General features: G+C 38.3%; 1 protein-coding gene and 1 long non-coding RNA gene across 2 annotated transcripts in view; one reads left to right on the forward strand and one right to left on the reverse strand.

The window, feature by feature from the left end:
* Nucleotides 1-1,321: 1,321 nt before the first annotated feature.
* LOC106874662 (store-operated calcium entry regulator STIMATE) overlaps nt 1,322-20,904 on the reverse strand; it is an 86,206-nt gene continuing 66,623 nt past the window's right edge. The window contains exons 4-7 of the mRNA XM_014922459.3: nt 19,493-19,614; nt 12,814-12,926; nt 7,396-7,479; nt 1,322-1,828 (exon numbers count right to left, since the gene is read on the reverse strand). Coding sequence (XP_014777945.1) covers nt 1,580-1,828; nt 7,396-7,479; nt 12,814-12,926; nt 19,493-19,614 — 568 coding nt within the window. The 3' untranslated portion in view covers nt 1,322-1,579. The remainder of the gene's footprint in view (nt 1,829-7,395; nt 7,480-12,813; nt 12,927-19,492; nt 19,615-20,904) is intronic.
* Nucleotides 9,563-19,494, forward strand: LOC149132412 (uncharacterized). Its single transcript, XR_016244419.1, has 3 exons — nt 9,563-9,746; nt 10,879-10,955; nt 18,988-19,494. It is a non-coding gene; the product is annotated as an uncharacterized LOC149132412 (long non-coding RNA).

Consider the following 20,904-nt stretch of genomic DNA (forward strand, 5'->3'; position numbering starts at 1 on the left):
GGAATGAAGACAGAAACAGGTGTGAAACATATACTGTAAAGTATTGTAGTTGATGCTCTAATGATTCTACCGATCAATGCTTTTTCAGTTGATAAATGACAACATAAAATTACAGGTGATACATAAGAAATGGATTAATAAATTCAAATGTCTTTCTCTCATTCCTCTCTCTGGAAGCCTATTGCTTCTTTGTCTCTAGAGACGGTTATTCTACTTCCTCTCATTCTAGTTAACTAGTATTGATCTCTATGTCTCTCTCTCTTTTTTGTTTTACTGCCTTTTCTTCTGAAAACCAGAAAATACATACAGCCATTTTCATTACTATTCATGAGCTAATGCATGTCACTCAACCAGCTAGAAATAACAACGAAATCTTCAAATCCCATCCTTACTGTTTTAAAAATGGAAGGACATATTGGATGAAGCAGTCCAGAAAGAAGAAAATGCTGGAATTGTTACGACTGGAAAAAAAGCAACAATTGAACTATTCTAAAGAGAAAAGAGACGGGGGGGGGGGGGGGGGAAGATGCCCCTGACACATGTACATGGCGGTGGTCATCGTCTTCATCACCATCACCACCACCACCAAGGTCTGTTTCTATGCTGCCATGAGTTGGATGGTTTGTCAGGAGCTGGCAGATAGAAGGGCTGCACCAGGTTTTGTCTGTTTCGGCTTCATTTCTACAATTGGATGTCTTTCTTGATGTCAATGACTTTTACAGAGTGTACTGGGTGCTTTTTATGTGGTGCCAACACCGACAAGGTTGCCAAATATTTTACAAGACCTCTCAGCTTAGAGAGAGAAAGAGAGGAACCAAGAGAAGTGGCTGTGTGCCAGGTGAGAAGTTGGAGTATGATAGAAGGACAGGGATAGCTGTCTCACTACAGAGGAGATACCTGGCTAACAAAACCAAGTTAATCAATCAGTGACATCATTTATATGAACATAAATAGTTAAGTACTGGGGAGAATGTAAATCAAATGTGGAGATAAAAACATTAATTAGTAATAAGGGATGTGGTGAAGACAAAGCAAAATTAATTCAATGACTTTGATTATTTCAAATAATAATGAATCTTATAGCCATCACAGCCAAACCTGGAAGGTTAAGAAATCTTGTAGTCAGCAGTTCCATCTGGAGAAACTGACATTCCTGCAGTGAGAAGCATCACTTGGAGTTTCTGAAGTTCCTTTTAGGCAGTAAACAAACCGGGTGGCTTCAAGGATCCTACAACAGGCATCACCGTGAGTTCATTTTTACTGTGACACTTTTGACAAAACATAAAGTGACATAAAAAAACAATAACAGCAACAAAGCAAATAGAAATTCAAAAAAATTAATTTTATTTTCTTGAAAATTCTATACTTTAATGTATGAACTTTCATTTGAATGATGAAATGGAATTTGTTTTTTCAATAATGAAGAGAAATGAGAAATACAAATGCAGAACAATGATAAATAAATGTGACACAATGAGAGTGTCTTTTTAATCAGTCATGAACAGTTCTTCAATCAGCCTTTTGCTAGTTAATATTTATATATATATATAGATAGATATGGATTGTAGATTCTGTTTTGTCAGTCCAGTAAAAGATTAGTAGTTGTATTGTTGTTACCAACCCCAACAGTTGATGTGTTGATCTCTTCATCCTCCATTAGTAGCATGTTAGTTTCAAAGTCTTCTGCCTTTTCTAAATGGTTGTAATACTTCAAGCGGTCGTTGTTTCGGAAATACTTCACAGATACATCGTTGCTGTTTATTGAAAGGGTTTTTGTTTCTCGGATTTGGCGTTTTAAAAAATTATCTACCACCCAAAATATAAGAGCCTGAAAGAAGAGGAAAAAAAAAAATTAAAATCAAAATCAGAAATAAAAAATTTAATGACATCAAAATAAAATCTCCAGTGAGGTCTAAAATACCTCAAGTTTCAAACCTATTTTTGGCTCTTTTACACCTCCTGAGAGTTTTAATCCACTGCAGGGTCGTCCGGACCTTGTTGTATTGTATTGGCTTGTGTGCCATATCCAGCCCAAACTGTTCTAAGTGTTCCACGTTAAAACTGGACAGATCTGGCCTTGCATGCCAACCTGACAATGTCATTATGTCATTCAAAACAAACAATCACATCATTGAAATCTCAAAGCTATGAGATTGATTCAAAACAATGTGAATAAATGAACAATAAATTTGATAGAATAATCTGAATGCTTAAGGGTTGATTATAATTTCAGTTGCAAAGGAAGCAGTAAATATATCAACACTTTTTAAGGAAAAAAATTATTGGAAATATCAATTAACATGGCTACCAAATAGCTCAGTGCATGAAAATATATTTAAGACTTAAAACACTGTTTAGGATAGCCAGCTATGTCTCATACTTAATGTATATACATCCTTGAAAGGCAAGTTACTGCAATGTTCATCCAGAGATAACAGCCCTTATGGATGTGCTGTATTTAAAAACACCAGATTTTTATTCATTCAGACAGCTATTCACAATACCAGTAAATATTTTATTCACTATTTCCTATATTGGATGTGACAAATCTCATCTAGACATGTGAGTATCTGTTAGTAAATACCATTGATAAAGCCTAACTATGCTGAAATGCATTTGATGTACTCTCTATCCACAGCTAGGAAAATTGTCAAACTCATTCTCTCTCTGATAAATATTGTTTTGAAACACAGAACGTCCACAAGAAACGTAAAAATAAAAACCCCTTTCACTCACAAATGACCATGGGATTGCATCTAGAAAGTTTTCCTCCAGGGCACAAGTCTGGCCAAGGTTGTTTGTGGAAGACCAGCAGTCACCCATGCGTACCAGCCTCACCTCTCCATGCCACTAATGTTATCCAAGGGAAAGGCAAAGGCTGATACAGCTTGATACCCGTGATGTCACAACTCATTTCTACAGATGAGTGAACTGGAGCAATGTGAAATAAAGTGTCTTGCTCAAGAACCACTGAGCCATGTGCCTGGACAACTACCTCAGTAACTTGCCTTTCAATAATGTATATACATTAAGTATAATACACAGATGACTATTTTACTTTAATACTGTTTCTATTGCATATGGGTTAGTCCACATTACTCTGTAAGGAGCACAGGGCTGGTTTCCCAGTTTCTTTGGTGGGGAATATATATATATATATATATATATATATATATATATATATATATATATATATATATATATTCCCCACCACTGGGATGGGATGCCAGTCTATCACAGGATCACTCAATTTTACCAGATGAGTGGACTGAAGTAGCGTAAAATGAAGCGTTTTGTTCAAGAACACAATGCATTGCTTGGTCCAGGAATCGAAACCACAATCTTACGATTGTGAGTCCAACACCCCTAACCACTAAGCCATGCATATGATGGACTGTATTCAGGGTTATTTCACACCAAAGCCATTATCATCATCATCATCATCATCAGCATTATTATCATCATCGTCATCATTGCTGTCACCATTGCTATTATATTACATTACAAAACACGCAAAGAGTTGATGATTACATTGTCATTAACATCATCACTCCCACCGCCACCTTCATGGCATGATAGAACACTTGAACTTTAACATTCTATTGTGACACATTCCTGGCAATGAGGGCCTTTAATTTCCCTCCAATAAGACATCAAGGAATGTGAAGAAGACAATGCGAATGAAAGGTGTCAACTACTTTTAAACCACCAAATAACAATGGCGAATAAAGGGGCTAGGTTCATGGTGGCATGGCCTGCTAGAAAGAGCAGCTAAACATCCCTTAGCTCAGGGGTTTTCAAACTTTTTTGACTTGCGGACCCCTTTATATTTCAAGCTTTACCTTAGGGACTCCCTTATAAACGCTTATGAAATTTATACATAAATATTTGCTTAAAATAACATATTTTTACATTTATTTATTTAACAATATTTAACAAATAGGTTTATTGTCAATTAAAAGATTTCGATTAAAAAACATATATAAAATCAAATTGCCCATAAAAAGTATTTGCTGTCTACGGACCCCCTGTCTTGTCCTTGCAGACCCCCTGTGGTCCGCGGACCACAGTTTGAAAACCCCTGCCTTAGGTTACACCTTACTCTTTTCAAAAGAGAGGGGTACATTGGACAATGTAGTCCCAAATACATAATGCTCAAGAGAAGAACAGGATGGTCATATTGTAATGTCTGTGATTATAGGTTTCCTCAATTAAGGTTGATCTTGACATAAACAACAACAACCACAAAAAAAAAAAAACTAAGCACAAAATCATATGGCTGGGGCAGGGTTGGAATGCGAAAGAAAATGGTTGAGGAAGTGTCAGTAGATCTTGAATTTCTTTCTCTGTGCTTCATGAAAGCAACATCATCATGAAAAGCAACACAATAGCCTCATCACCATCAGAATAAGTAGCAGCAGCATAGTACTACCGATATCATTACCAGGCTATCATCATCAGCAGAGTAGAAATATATAAGTCAGAAAACAAAAAACCAAAAACAAAACTTGAATAAAACATTTAGGAGCCTTAATTACAGGAAAGACTTGGTCATATAGATTAAGTGCTAAAACAGAATTTAATGAGTGATGATAACTGAAGGAAGTGGAGATGCCATTTTCTAAGTATGGTAATTATAGTAGAAACAATTAAATAATTAGAAGACTCTATGTGGAGTGCAAGGAGAGAGAGAGAGACAGAAAGAAAGAGAGAGAGTGTGTGTGTGTGTGTGTGTTATAAAGACAGAGTCAGCTTAAGGCAAACTAATGCCTTAAGCACAGCTCAGTAATGGTTCTTTCTCAACCCTACCCGTGTTTATCTGACAAAACTCTGAGATATAAGTGTGTGCAATATGATAAATAGAAGAAAATCGTAGGCGTGGGCGTGTGTGGTAAGAAGCTGGCTTCCCAGCCAAATGGTTCCGGGTTCAGTCTCACTGTGTGGCACCTTGGGCAAGTGGATTTGGTAGACAAAAACTCAAAGAAGCTTGTCATATGTCTTGGGGTCGGTTTTTTCAACTTAAAAACCCTGGCTACAGTCAGATTACTGAAACAAGTAAAAGAAAATATATATATATATATATATATATATATATATATATATTATACATACATATATAAGGAGCCATTCCTGTTTCGAGTGTGGGTGAAAATTTCACCTACAGGTAAGGGGTTTCTCTACACCTGATGCAGAGATTCCTTTATCAGTTTACTGTTCAGGATTTGCATAGTAACAACATAAAGATGCTGGCTTCCAGACTTTGGCCTTCACCAGCATGAATGATTACAACAGATCAGGGCAAGTAATTAGAATGATTAAAGTGAACTACTGAAAGTGAACAAGCTTTTGTTCTGCTATGTAGAAGATAAAATTACAAATTATACTGAGAGGAATTTGTTGGACTAACCTATATCACAAAGGTCAAATAGCAACAGTTGTCATTGTCTACCCTAAGGTCCACCCTGAATGAATAAACCTATGATGAATGGGCATTCCAGCCATGCCCATCTAGATGGTCTTTTCTTTATATGCAGGGAACCCAGGTCTAATTAGCTAATATGTCATTTTTTTCTCATGGTAGAGTGTGTGTGTAATCGGAGGTACATTGAGCTACTATTTCTAGCTTATAAAGCAACTATTTAGCAATACCTGCACTGGCTTGAGATCAAATGGTTGTACAATGGCGAAGAAAATTTTTTTGGAAAAAATGTACATTAAATGATGATGATGATGATGGCGACGGTGGTGATGTTGTTTAGCCACAAATCAGCACTGAGGAAATTTGTGGTCTTTTGTAACCATCCTGTCTTTTTTTTTTTTATCAAAAACACAGTGAAACTGTTACATATGTGTGTATGCATGTACATGTGAATTTGCTTACATTTGCCCAACATGTTGAAATTTTAACTCCTTTAACCCTTTTGATACCAACCTGGCTGAAACTGCCTCTGGTCCTATAGTACAAATGTCTCGTTTTCAAAAGTTCTGAATTAAAATCTTCCACCAAACCTTAGTCACAATTTACATTCCTAACACTAGCTTAACGATAACTAAGTTATTTTACTAAATTCTTTGTTATATTTAAAATTAATTGAAAGAAACACAGAGCATCTCAACAGAAATGTGGTAACAAAAGGGTTAATAATCCTATTATTGCAGTGTCATATGTTAGCATGTGTTTTTTTAGATAAGCTTCTTATAATGTGATATTGCAGGAAGATCTTCTTTTGAAGCCCATTGTGTGTCACCTAAAATATTAGATTTGATGAATCTGATGGTCTTACTATGGATAATGGGAAATCAATGGTGAAAGTGGATTGGCTAGTGTTGAGGGTACAACATTTCTTGTGCAACACCCCATAGGGAAGAGAAGACAAAAACAGAAAAAAAAAAGACATTATCCAAGTGTACCATTTCAATTTAAGATGATGGGGTGCTATTTGAGAGAGGTTTAACTGTTATTTCTAGCAGGTTGAGTGACTGCACAAACGCTCCCTCTATACTTCATGACAGCTATTGCATTCAGCAAAGGTACTTGATGTGTAAGTGGAGTAAAATAGGAAAACAGAATTACAATTGGATATCAAACGTTGCTTCAAACTTGGTTCAAAAGCTAACCCCTCTCTTACAGCAATTGTAGACAAAGTATATATATCTTATCTTCTACTTGTTTCAGTCATTGGACTGTGGTCATGCTGGAGCACCATCTTCAAGAGTTTAGTTGAACAAATCCCAGTCCCCACTCATCTTCCCCAGTATTTATTTTTCTTAAGCCTGGTGCTTATATCTTTCTCTTTTGCCGAGTTGCTATGTTATGGGGGCATAAACAAACCAACACTGGTTGTCAAGTGGTGGTGGTGGTGGTGGGGGACAAACACAAATTAGAAGATACACATACATAAACACACACACACACACACACACACATGATGTACTTCTTTCAGTTTCTGTCTACCAAATCCATTCGCAAGGCTTTGGTCATCCCAAGGCTATAGCAAAAGACACCTACCCAAGTTGCTACGCAGCGGGACTGAATCTGGAACCATGTGGTTAAGAAGCAAACTTCTTGCCACACAGCCATGCTTGTGCTTCTATATATATATATATAAATCTGAGAAAGACCATGAATTAAGAATATAAGTAGGGTTATAGGTGAGTGTAATAGTTTATAATTGAGCACAATTTGAGTTAACTGGTTGATAATTTCCATAATTTAAACTGATGACTGTTGACAAACTGTCTCTGAAATGCCAGTCAATCAGAAAATCTTCTAAGCAATTATCCTAAAACACAGACCTGCACTAAAGAGAGAAAGATAGATGGGAGGGGGTATAATGGAACCAAATTCATAAACCAAAAAGGGATAAAAATATGGAACTTGTCCAAAGAACTTACATTCACAAATAAGGGAACCATAAACATTACTATCACAATCTCCAAGTTAGCATTCTTCACTGGAGCTAAAATAAATTTTCGCACCTGAAAATATAAACCAAGTTAGAACATTTTATATGTTTCTGTTAATTCCTCTTTCACACATGTCAAAATTAGAAAGAATTATGAAGAAAGAAAGAAGAAAAACAGATTTTTTTTCTTTTTTTGTTTCGTGACATTATCTAACAATTTAAGAAAAACTTTGTTAGAACCTAGTCCAGTGGTTCTTAACCATTATTTTTTATAAACTCTTTGATTCCTATTTTATTTAGTTTTACCCTCATAGCCATTCAATGTTTAAGAAATCCTGCTTATATTTCTATAATTTACTCAGCTTGCGAAGACATGTTGGGGCAAGTGAAATCGTGATGGCACCTGTGCCCAGCGTCGCCTTTCTGGCACTTGTGCCTGCAGCATGTGTAAGGACTTTCGAGCGAGATCATTGCCAGTGCCCCTGGACTGGCTCTTGTGCAGGTGGCACATAAAATACACCATTTTGAGCGTGGCCGTTGCCAGTATCGCCTGACTGGCCTTCGTGCCAGTGACATGTAAAAGCTCCCACTACACTCTCGGAGTGGTTGGCGTTAGGAAGGGCATCCAGTTGTAGAAACTCTGCCAAATCAGATTGGAGCCTGGTGCAGCCTTTGGGTTCCACCAGTCCTCAGTCAAATCGTCCAACCCATGCTAGCATGGAAAGTGTATGTTAAACAATGATGATGATGATGAATATTATTAGAATTGTGTAAAAAAAATTCTTAACACTTGTTAAGCCAAGTGAAATCATAGTTGTGGCTCTTGCCAGTATCATGTAAAGGGCCCCAGTGGAATCGTAGTCATGGCTGTTGCTGGTGTTATGTAAATTGCACCCGTGCCAGTGGCATGAAAAAAGCACCCATTACACTCTTGGAGTGGTTGGTGTTTGGAAGGGCATCCAGCCGTAGAAACCATGCCAAATCAGACTGGAACTTGGTGCAGCTCTGAGGCTTACCATCTCCAGTCAAACTGTCTAATCCATGCTAGCATGGAAAGCAGACGTATGATGATGATGATGATAAGTATAAGCAATTTATTGCACATAAACATTAATAAGAAAATCTTGAAAGGACCCCACCCAAGGGTCAAGTGGTCTCTGGTTGAGAACCACTGACCGAGAATGAGAGTAGTTCTACCCATGTGATAAAGGGTGCACTGCTGTTGTTGTTGTTGTTATTTCTACTGAATATTTATTATTGGCTCTGCTGGAGCAACATATCTATATTATGGAGACAGCTGTGAATGGTAAACAGACTTGGATGGTAAACAACAAAGTAAGACCTCTAGATACAAGGATCTAATATATCCAGCTGTTTCAATATGGTTTGAACTGTATTGTTTGATCAAATTTATAGTGTTGCTGCCCATCCTAAGACTACACAGAAGCACCTACTCCTACTTTTAGATCATCCATTATTTTAACTATGTTAGTATGAGAGCTATTAACAGATTACAAAAACAGAGTATTTTTTTTTTATACCAGACAAGTCAAATCAAGAAAGATTAACTAGAGTTCTTAAAATTTACACAAGCAAACAGAAAAAAAAATAGATGAATAAATACAACATAAATAAATTTTAATGTAAAATAACATTACTTATATTTCATACCAAGTTCATAATTTTTTTTAAAATTTGGAATCTAAATGTATGCCTCAGTCATAAGTTTTCAGCTAGACACACTTTTATACATATACCAAGAAAAACAAGCTCATTAAACATACACACAAAGATACATACATAGTCGTATCTTTTGATTAGTCACAAGGAAAATATTTGCAAAAGAATACCAACCTATCTGAGACTACTCTTGGTCATGTGATGCAAACATTTCGTTTTAAAGTGATTTTTAAATCAAAAGCTTCCTGTTCTAATTTAATGTTAATCTATGTTGCAAAATACCAGCTTAATAATGACAAAGTTACTTCACTAAATTCTACATCATTTGTAAAATTAATCGAAGTAAACATGTAATGGAGAACTCATCCCACCAAGAGACAGCAGCATGGAAATTTCCTGCTGCTTTCCATCGTTATAAGGGAATGGTACTTGCGTTTTTCAGGACATTCCTGGAAAGTTAAACAAGAGCTTGCAAGTGAATTACTGCTGTGGATGCCAAAGTATGGCCATACTTGAGCAGGACATCTGAAAACAATGTATGTAGATCAACTCACCAGAGTCAATGGATACCTCCTCAAAAACTTCCCTCAACTAATGCAGAACTGAGATGGATGGCATGTGTGGGTCAAAAATGTCTGAGCAAGCTATTCAATTCCACTGGTATGTATTTCTTCATCCATTCCAGCATATTACTAGTATGTATTTCTGCCATCACAGTGATGAAACATGAAAGACAACTCTTAACAGGATTTAAACTCTATGAATGTAAGCCATGTGATTAATGATAATAATAATAATATGCCCTGATGCAGTACCAGGCACTGGCTCTCATGGCTTCTGATCTTAACTGATTGGAAGTGTTATCAGGTACATGTTTTGTCTTGGTATAAAAGATGGGCTACAACAAATATTCTGCTCAATACCACAGATTAGCTTGTCAGTTGTTTGATCTTAAGCAGTTGAGCATGCCCCTTGGTGGCTAACAATATGTGCATCTCTGATCACAAGAAGAAGTAGTTGGGGGGGGGGCATCGTAGCCATGTGTTGAGAGGAATTCTTTGGGGTTTGAATAATTCACCTCTGGAAACATGTGTATCGCTCAACATCCTTAAACAAGGCTTATTCAGGGACCTTTTGAGTGGGAAGGGCTACTTGACCTGAAGAAAATTCTAACTGGACCTCACCTGCAAGGGCAAGCACTGTTTATCTTGATATGAGATCACTATGTTGTGCACATATGGTTGTAATGCATATGCCTGGTGTACTCTTATCAGACTGGTAATCATGATGGGTATATTGGGCTTTGTATATTTTACTCCAGTGTCACTTTGATGGCATGAGCTGCTCTCTCACTCAATAATAATAATAATAATAATAATAATAATAATAATGAAACTATTCCATACAGTGCTCAGGTGCATTACAAATTTTGTCAAAACTAATATTTCTACTAAAGTGAAAATAAGTGAAAAAATCTTCAGCGTTTATATAAGGAAACAACATAGACAATGTTATTGATCTGAAACTTGAGACTGAATGTGTGTATGTGTTTAGTGGAGGATTGTCAAATATTTACAAAACAAGCATAGCTATTCTGTCTGCTACAAATATCATTTACAGATTTTCTAAATACTTTCACATACTTTTAGCCATGAGATACAAACTCATAATAATTTTTAACCTTTCCATTCAGCAGTAATTGCTTTTACGAGTAATTTTAATTTAATTTCTGTTTTTGTTTTGTTTTTAATTTTAAATATAGCATATTCTTTTATTCTTTTACTTGTTTCAGTGATTTGACTGTGGCCATGCTGGAGCACTGCTTCAAAGGGTTTTAGCTGAAGAAATCTATCCCAGGACATATTCTTTGTAAGCCTAGTACTTATTTTATTGGTCTCTTTTGCCAAACCACTAAGTTATGGGGACATAAACACATCAGCATTGATTGTCAAGCAACGGCGGGGTGAGAGTGGGGTAAGAAGCAAACACACAAATACAAACATACATATATACATGTGCACAATGGGCTTCTTTCAGTTTCCATCTACCAAATCCACTCACAAGGCTTTGGTTGGCTCAAAGCTATAATAGAAAACAATTGCTCAAGGTGTCAAATAGAGGGATTGAACATGGAACCGTGTGGTTGGGAAGCAAGCTTCTTACCACATAGCTACGAAGGTTATTCTTTTTTGTTTTCTGGATTCAGTAATTGAACTGTGGCCATGCTGGAGCACTGCCTTTAAATTTCAGCTTGCACTCAATCTTCATAACCTTAGTCAGAACTAATAGTATATATAGTTTTACTTTTCACTTGACCCACAACTACACTGAATATCTTCTACACCAACTGCAACAACATGCCTCTTATTATCTATTCCAATCACATTCAAATATTAGCTTTTACAATAACAATTTTATCAGCAGAAGGAGTTTATTCAGTCTCAAAGTACTAGAGTGAAAGAGAGCGAGAAAAAAAAAAAAAAAAGGGTGGGAGTTGGAGACTCTTATCTAATGCACAAATACTAGGTTTCTTGGACAAACACATCATTATCACCATAATCATTATTTTTAATGTTCACTTTTTCTGCTGGATGTGTAATGTCAGCATGCATACACGACAGAGTGTAAGCGCCCTGAGAGAAAAGTTGGACACAAGAAGCATCAGATGTGGTGTGCAAGAGAGACAACTGCACTGGTATGGTCATGTGTTGCATATGGATGAAGACAGCTGTGTGAAAAAGTGTCATACCCTAGCAGTTGTGGGAATCTGTGGAAGAGATAGACCCAGGAAGACCTGGGACAAGGTGGTGAAGCATGACCTTCAAACATTGTGCCTCTCTGAGGCAATGACAAGTGATCGAGACCTTTGGAGATATGCAGTGCTTGAGAAGACCCAGAAAGCCAAGTGAGACCATAACCGTGGCCTATGCCAGTGCTGCATAACCAGCCCATTTAAGAGTACTCTTCAAACTTTGGGTAATAATCTCCGTTTGCGAAGACCTGTTGAGGCAAGTGAAATCGTTGTCGTGGTCAATGACAGTACCGCCTGACTGGCACCCGTGCCAGCTGAATGTTAAAAGCACCATTCGAACGTAATCGTTGCTAGTGGCATGTAAAAAGCACCATTCGAGCGTGGTCATTGCCAGCATCGTCTGACTGGATCCTGTGCAGGTGGCACATAAAAAGCACCATTTGAGCGTGGTCGATGCCAGTACCGCCTGACTGGCTCTCGTGCCAGTGGCACGTTAAAGCACTCAATACACTCTCGAATAGGAAATCACTATCACTATTGATTCTCTTACAGAGCTAATGAGCCTCCATATAGTCACTTGATGTATTAAAAACAATAAGCAAATCTTCCTCAGGCCACACACACCCTAAGATCCTCTAAAAAAAAAAAATAGAAGGGAAGAACAAACTGGATAATGTAGCCATAGACTATACTTATGCTTGAATAAAAGATAAGATACCAAGGAGTGAAATACCTTTGATAACAAAGCTGAGGAGGAGGGGAGGCGGAAAAAGAGAAAGAAAGAGAAAAGGAAGAAGAAAAGATGATGATCAAACCTACCTATACTAACAACAAAGGGCTAAACACTATCAAGATCCAGTTGAATTACAGTGACATAATATCAACATAATGAGACAAAAGAAATAAAGTAGAAACACAAACAAACGAACAAAAAAGCTTCATAATGTTTGAATGGAGTTAATTTGAAATACTAACCTTTACCCAAAAATGGCATAGTACTAGTAATGTCATTAGTATTTTCTCAATGATCATAACTAGAATGTAGAGACCACACTGACCTATCCAAGCATTGCATTGCGGTGGTCTTCCTGCAAGAGATAAGAAAAATAGCATGCTTTTCTATCAAATGTACATTAACAAAATAATAGGTAGGTTAGACTACAGGTTAACATAAATTTCTTAGCTTCTTCCATTACATTGATGTTAATGCACAAGAGAACACATTTATCATGAAGGGAAAAAAACAGTATCTTAATTGCAAATGGATGTTTAAATTTTATATAGATACCCTGTTTTAATTATTGTTTCATTGAATTTCTTTTTTTTTTTTTTGCACTTATTCTATGTAAATATTTGTGTACTGTTTGTACATTTTTAATTTGTCCAATTGCATTTCAGTTATATTTTGTATAACATTTTTCATCTTTCTCTTTGTTTTTATAAGTATGCCAGACAAAGTGCTTAGCTGCATTTCTTATGGATCCTTATGTTCTGAGTTCAAATCTGTGAAGGTTGACTTTGCCTTTTATCCTTTTGGAGTCAATAAAATAAGTAGCAGTTCAGTACTGGCATTAATGTAAGCAACTATCCCCCTCCATTATAACTGCTGGCCCGGTGCTGAAATTTGAAACCATTATTATTAGTATCATGACAAGTGCTGTCATTTGTTTCCAGTCTTCTGTGAAAACTTGTTTGGCCATGAGGAAATATTACCATGTTTGAAAACAGGTGAAGGATTGGTGACAGGAATGGCATCTGGCCATTAGAAATTTGCTTCTAGTAAATTCTGTCTGATCCATGCAAGCTCAGAAAAGTGGACATTAAATGACAATGAGGTTGAGAGTATATCCATTCAACCCTGTTTTTCTTATTGTTCTCATCAATATTTTAAACTTGAGAAACTGGTTTTCTCAAATGCCTTGGAGGCTCTTTAGAGGGAGTGGATAATTTCTACTACCTAGAGGACCTAATTAGTAGAGGCGGGAGGATGTATGGAAAGTGTAAATGCTAGAATAAGAATAGGATGGAGGAAATTCAGATAGCTTTTACCATTGTTGGCAACCAAAGGTTTCTCTCTCTCTCTCTGAGTGAAAAGTAAGATTGTATGACACATGTATATGAACAGCAATGCTACATGGCAGTGAGACATGGACCCTGAAAGCTGAGGACATGCTAAGACTAGAAAGAAATGAAACTAGAATGCTCTGCTGGGTGTGCAATGTCTGTATATGTGTGATGGAATGCTTCTGTATTGAGAGAAACGTTAGCTATAAAAGGAATTAGATGCAGTGTGCAAGAGAGAAAACTGTGCTGGTTTGCTCATGTGATGTGTATGAATGTAGACAGTTGCATACAGAAGTGTTGATTGATCATTTAAAGTGGATAGAACTCATGGAAAAGGGAGACCCAGGAAGACATGGGATGAAAGCTGATCTCAAGACAGGGAGTCTTAAGAAGAAGATGACAAAGGACTGAGATATTTGGCACCTTGATGAATTCACGAAGGCCTATCCACCACAACAAAACTGATACTGGTGCCACATAAAAAGCACTGGTGGTGGTTCCACATAAAAAGCACCCAGTACACTCTGTGAAGTGGTTGGTGTTAGGAAGGATATCCAGCTGTAGAAACCATGCCAGAACAGACAATGAATCCTGGTGTGGCCCTCCAGGCCTTGCCAGCTCCTATCAACCCATGCCAGCATGGAAGACAGATGTTAAATGATGATGATTTCAAGCATACTAGAAGGAAGCATCTCGTGACAATTTCAAACAAAAAATATTCACATACTGAATTTAGGGAAGATATGTATTTAAACTTTCACCATAACAAAATCTGTTTCCTTGCTCCAATTAGTTCCACTTAACTTAATTGTACCAACTTAAAGATTTGAAACAAAAAGGTCAGATGTCAAACGAAACAGTAAAGCTAAGAGGACTGAGGTTGGTGGCTTTCATTTTATTTATATATATATATATACCACTTACATATTTTAGATAGTCTTATGACAAAGAATATCTAGTTATAACTGGGCGTGAGTGTACATACAAAATACATGTATGTGTGTGTGTGTGCGTATATATAATGTATGAATACACACACGTATGTATATGAAGGTTTATGTTTAGGTGAGGTTTTATTTCAAAACAATTTAACATTAAATGGAGGATCACTCAATGCCTTTTTTGGCAGAGTACATGTTTATTAATTTTTACAACAGAAACGAAGACAGTGACTTTGAAGTTTAGGTTAATTAGCAATTATCAGTTTGTGTTTCACTTTGATTTTTGTTTCAGGCTTATACACACACACACACACACACATCAATACAACTACTTACTGAATTGTAATACTGGAACAAGCAGATGTGCTTCAAGAGGACACAGCTTGGATTTTACCCTACCTACATCACACACACACACACACACACAAACAATGCTTTTGTTTGTGACTGAGTATCCTTTGGTGGGTGAAGTAATGTAAATGAAAATTCATTCTTGAATGTGGTGCCTTAGCATGGCTCGACTTAAAGCTGTCCAGACTCCAACTGTCTGATGTGGCTTAGTTTCTATGGCTGGTTTCTATGCCAACCACTTACCAGAGTGTGCTGGGTGCTTTTACATGCCACAGGCACAGGTGTGTTTATGTATGTGTTTGTGTGTATATGTTTGTCCCCCCCTCCCAACATTGCTTGACAACCGATGCTGGTGTGTTTACGTCCCCGTAACTTAGCGGTTCGGCAAAAGAGACCGATAGAATAAGTACTAGGCTTCCAAAGAATAAGTCCTGGGGTCGATTTGCTCGACTAAAAAGGCGGTGCTGCAGCATGGCCACAGTCAAATGACTGAAACAAGTAAAAGAGTAAAGACAGACAAATAGATAGATACATACACCCACATAGAATACATGTGATAGGAATCTGAATAATTTCTATTATAAATATAAGCACAACACAGAAGCCATTGCACTGTGTGTGTGTGTATGTCTGTGTGTGCGCGTCTGTGTGTGTGTACACAGCTCTCAGACATTTATCTATTGTATGAATGTAAAGCTAAAACACAATAGCATCTAAGTCATTTTTTCCAAAGTACAAAGCGATTCTGTCCTCAATCTTAATCTGAGCAGATTAAACTCAGATTGGATAAATATTACACATCATCATCATCATCATCATCATCGTTTAACGTCCGCTTTCCATGCTAGCATGGGTTGAACGATTTGACTGAGGACTGGTGAAACCGGATGGCAACACCAGGCTCCAGTCTGATTTGGCAGAGTTTCTACAGCTGGATGCCCTTCCTAACGCCAACCACTCAGAGAGTGTAGTGGGTGCTTTTACGTGTCACCCGCACGAAAACGGCCACGCTCGAAATGGTGTCTTTTATGTGCCACCCGCACAAGCCAGTCCAGGGGCACTGGCAACGATCTCGCTCGAAAATCCTACAGGAGCCAGTCAGGCGGTACTGGCAACGGCCACGCTCAAAATGGTGCATCTCATGTGCCACCCGCACAAGAACCAGTCCAGGGGCACTGGCAACGATCTTACTTGGCTTGCCGGGTCTTCTCACGCACAGCACATTTCCAAAGGTCTCGGTCAGTAGTCATCGCCTCGGTGAGGCCCAATGTACGAAGGTCTTGCCTCACCACCTCAGCCCAGGTCTTCCTGGGCCTACCTCTTCCACGGGTTCCCTCAACTGTTAGGGTGTGGCACTTTTTCACGCAGCTATCCTCCTCCATTCTCACCACATGTCCAACCAGCGCAATCGTCTCTCTTGCACGCCACAACTGATGCTTCTAATGTTCAGCTTTTCTCTCAAGATACTTACACTCTGACGGGTATTCACATTGACATTACACATCCAACGGAGCATACTGGCTTCATTCCTTGCGAGCTTACGTATGTCCTCAGCAGTTACAGCCCATGTTTCACTGCCATGTAGCATGGTTGTTCGTACGCATGCGTCATACAGTCTGCCTTTTACTCTGAGTGAGAGTCCCTTTGTCGCCAGCAGGGGTAAGAGCTCTCTAAACTTTGCTCAGGCTATTCTTATTCTAGCAGCTACACTTTCAGCGCACCCACCCCCACTACTAACTTGGTCGCCCAGATAGCGGAAGCTATCGACTACCTCTAGTTTTTCACCCTGGAATGAGATAGAAGTTGTTTCCTGTTTGTTTGCAGTCTTTATTGCACCTGAACATCTGCCACAAACAAAAACTAACTTGCTAGTTAACCTGCCTTTGATGTTGCTGCACCTCTTATGTGTCCATAGCTTGCACCGGGTACATCTTATAGAGTTACTACCTACTCCTTTTCTACATACTGAGCAGGGCCATCTACCTGAAGGGGTTTGTGTTTTATCTACCTTCCTACTTATTAGGATTTTGGTTTTAGCTAGGTTGACTCTAAGGCCCTTCAATTCTAGACCTTGCTTCCACACCTGAAACTTCTCCTCTAGTTCTGATAGTGACTCCGCAATTAGGGCAAGGTCATCAGCATAGAGGAGCTCCCAGGGGCAACCTGTCTTGAACTCCTCTGTGATTGCCTGGAGGACTATGGTAAATAATAGGGGGCTGAGGACGGAACCTTGGTGGACCCCTACCTCTACCCGGAATTCATTGCTGTACTCATTTCCAACCCTCACCTTACTGGCAGCATCTCTGTACATGGCTCGCACAACTCTCACTAACCATTCTTCTATCCCAAGTTTCCTCATTGACCACCAGATAAGGGATCGAGGGACCCTGTCAAAGGCTTTCTCCATGTCAACAAAAGCCAGGTACAGAGGTTTATCCTTGGCTAGGTATTTCTCCTGCAGCTGTCTTACTAGAAATAAGGCATCAGTAGTGCTTTTACCTGGCACGAACCCAAACTGCATCTCATCTAAATTGATTCGCTCCCTAATTAGTTGGGCTATGACCCTCTCTGTAACTTTCATAACCTGATCTAACAGCTTGATGCCTCTGTAATTATTTGTATCTAAAGCGTCACCTTTACCTTTGTAGCAGTTGACTATGGTGCTGCTACACCAGTCATTGGGTATGACTCCTTTGTGTATCACTTGGTTCATAATACGGGTGACTAGGCTATAGCCAACACTGCCAGATATTTTGAGCATCTCTGCAGTGATTCCTGATGGGCCGGGGGCTTTCCCGGTCTTCATACTCTTAATTGCTTTATCTACCCTGGTACTATCAACTCGGATAGCTGGTCCCTCTATTGGGTCGACATACGGCAGGCTCTCTTCCTCCCATTCATTCTCTTTATTAAGTAATCTATCGTAGTGGCATCTCCAGACCTCTTTCTTTGCATCCTCATTTAGTGCAAGCATACCATCATCCATGCGAACACATTTCTCTCCTACGACATCACTATTTTCTCTCCTACACTGTCTTGCAACACGAAATACCTCGAGTCTTTGGTCCTCACGGCGCAGAACATTGGCAAATCTTTTCTTATCTGCTTCCCCTCTGGCTAAATAAACCTGTCGCCTAGCCTCCCTTCTGGCACATTGGTACAATTCCCTGCTACCACCGTTCTTCCAGTCCTTCCAAGCCTGTTTCTTTTGTCTAATAGCCCTGTCTACCTCCTTGTTCCACCACCACGTTACTCTGGGTCGAGAGGGGACCTTACACCAGCCACAGATCTGTCCGATATAAACCAAGTTTTTCTTTCTGATGTTTCCCTGTCAATGGATAAGTGTAGGCATGAATAAGTGAGTCAAGGAGTTCATTTTGCAACTGCCTGGATGCAGGTTTATTGTCAGTGCATTGTATTTTGAGCAAGTATAGAGTTTGCTATGTTGTTGTTCTCAGGTCAACCAATGCTTTGTGTGTGTGTGTGTGTGTGTGTGTGAGAGAGAGAGAGAGAGAGAGAGAGAGAGAGAGAGAGTATTTATCTTTAATCTTTTACTTGTTTCAGTTATTGGACTGCAGCCATGCTGGGGGACTGCCTTGAAGGGGTTGTTTTAGCTGGATAAATCAGCCCCAGCAGCAGCACCACCCATTCTACCACCCACCACCAATAATAATAAATAACAACACCAATTACTGATAAATAATAATAATAATAATAATAATAATAATAATAATAATAATAATAATAATAATAATAATAATAATGATAATAATAATAATCTTTTCTACTATAGGCACAAGGCCTGGATTTTTGTGGGGAGAAGGACAATCGATCACATCGACCCCAGTACTTGACTGGTACTTAATTTATCAACCCCGAAAGGATGAAAAGCTAAGTCAACCACAGCAGAATTTGAACATAGAATGTAAAGATGAATGAAACGACGCTAAGTATTTTGCCCAGCTTGCCGCCTTAATAATAACAAAAATAATAATAATAATAATCTCAAATTTTGGCATGAGGTTAGCAATTTTAGGGGAGGGGGTGAGTTGGTTACATCGACCTCAGTGTTCAACTGGTACTTTTTTTACCAACCTTGAAAGGATGAAAGGCGAAGTGAATTTCGGTGGAATTAGAACTCAGAACGTAAAGATGGACAAAATGCAAAAAATCATTTTGCCTGGCATATTAATGATTCTGCCAGCTCACTACCTTAATAATAATAATAATAATAATAATAATAATAATGATGATGATGATGATGATGATGAAAATAAAACAACAAAAATAATATTTACCATATTCTCCAAAACGTAAACTCTCCCATCCTTTCCGAAGAGCAAGCCACTGGCCAATTTTAAGCCCTATGTATATCACAAGTAAACCCACCGTGGAGTCAAGCAAAAAACTAACAAAATACCTGGAAATAGAATGAAAACAAGTAAATCATTAAAAAACAGTACAAAAACACAAAAAAAAACAACAAAGAAAATAAACAACTCCCATCCATTCTAAACTGGTCTTTGAGTACCATTTGTAAAGTTCCCTCTATCAGAATTATTTAAACAAAGCCTACCCAGCCACAACAGGTGATCTCTTGAATAATGTCTTTTTGTTTGATAAAGACTGTAGTGTGTAAGTTTGAGAATTGGCTGCTATTTCTAACTGACTGAGCAACTATGTAGTAGAGGTTCCTTCACCAGTTCAATAAATGGGGAGTGGGGAGAGATGGAGTGGATAATCAGGGTCTGAATGAGGTATAGGCATGGGTGTGTGGTTAAGAAACTTGCTTTGCAACCACATGGACTTAGGTTCATTCTCAAAGCATGGCATCATGGGTAAGTCTCTTCTACTATAGCCCTGGGCCAATCAAGCCTTGTGAGTGAATTTGGTAGACAGAAACTGTGTAGAAGTCTGTTGCATGTGTGTATATATAGGGGTGTGTGTGTGCATGAGAGGGGGAAAGAGAGTTTGTGTCTGTGATTGCCACTCCACCCACTGTTTGACAACTGATGTTGGTTTGTTTACATCCCTGTAACTCAGCAGTTCAGCTAAAGAGCTCAATAGAATAAGTACAAGACCTTAAAAATAAAATTAATTACTGGGATCAATTTGTTTGACTAAACTTATCAAGGCAAGGCCACAGCATGATAACAGTCCAAGTAATGAAACAAGTAAATATATATGTGTGGTAAGTAGCTTGCTTACCAACCACATGGTTCCAGGTTCAGTCCCACTGCATGGCACTTTGGGCAAGTGTCTTCTACTATAGCCTCGGGCCGACCAAAGCCTTGTGAGTGGATTTGGTAGACGGAAACTGAAAGAAGACCGTTGTATATATGTATATGTATGTATATATGTGTGTTTGTGTGTCTGTGTTTGTCCCCCTAACATCGCTTGACAACCGATGCTAGTGTGTTTATGCCCTGTAACTTAGCGGTTCGGCAAAAGAGACTGATAGAATAAGTACTAGGCTTCCAAAGAATAAGTCCTGGGGTCGATTTGCTCGACTAAAGGCGGTGCTCCAGCATGGCCGCAGTCAAATGACTGAAACAAGTAAAAAAAAAAAGTATATATACATATTCAATAAAAGAACATACATATATATATATATATATATATATATATATATATATATATATATATATATACATATATATATATGTGTGTGTGTGTGTGTGTGTGTGTGTGTGTGTGTGTGTGTGTGTGT

This window comes from Octopus bimaculoides, chromosome 15, assembly GCF_046866305.1.
Source record: "Octopus bimaculoides isolate indiv1 chromosome 15, ASM4686630v1, whole genome shotgun sequence".
NCBI classification, from domain to species: Eukaryota; Metazoa; Mollusca; class Cephalopoda; order Octopoda; family Octopodidae; genus Octopus; species Octopus bimaculoides.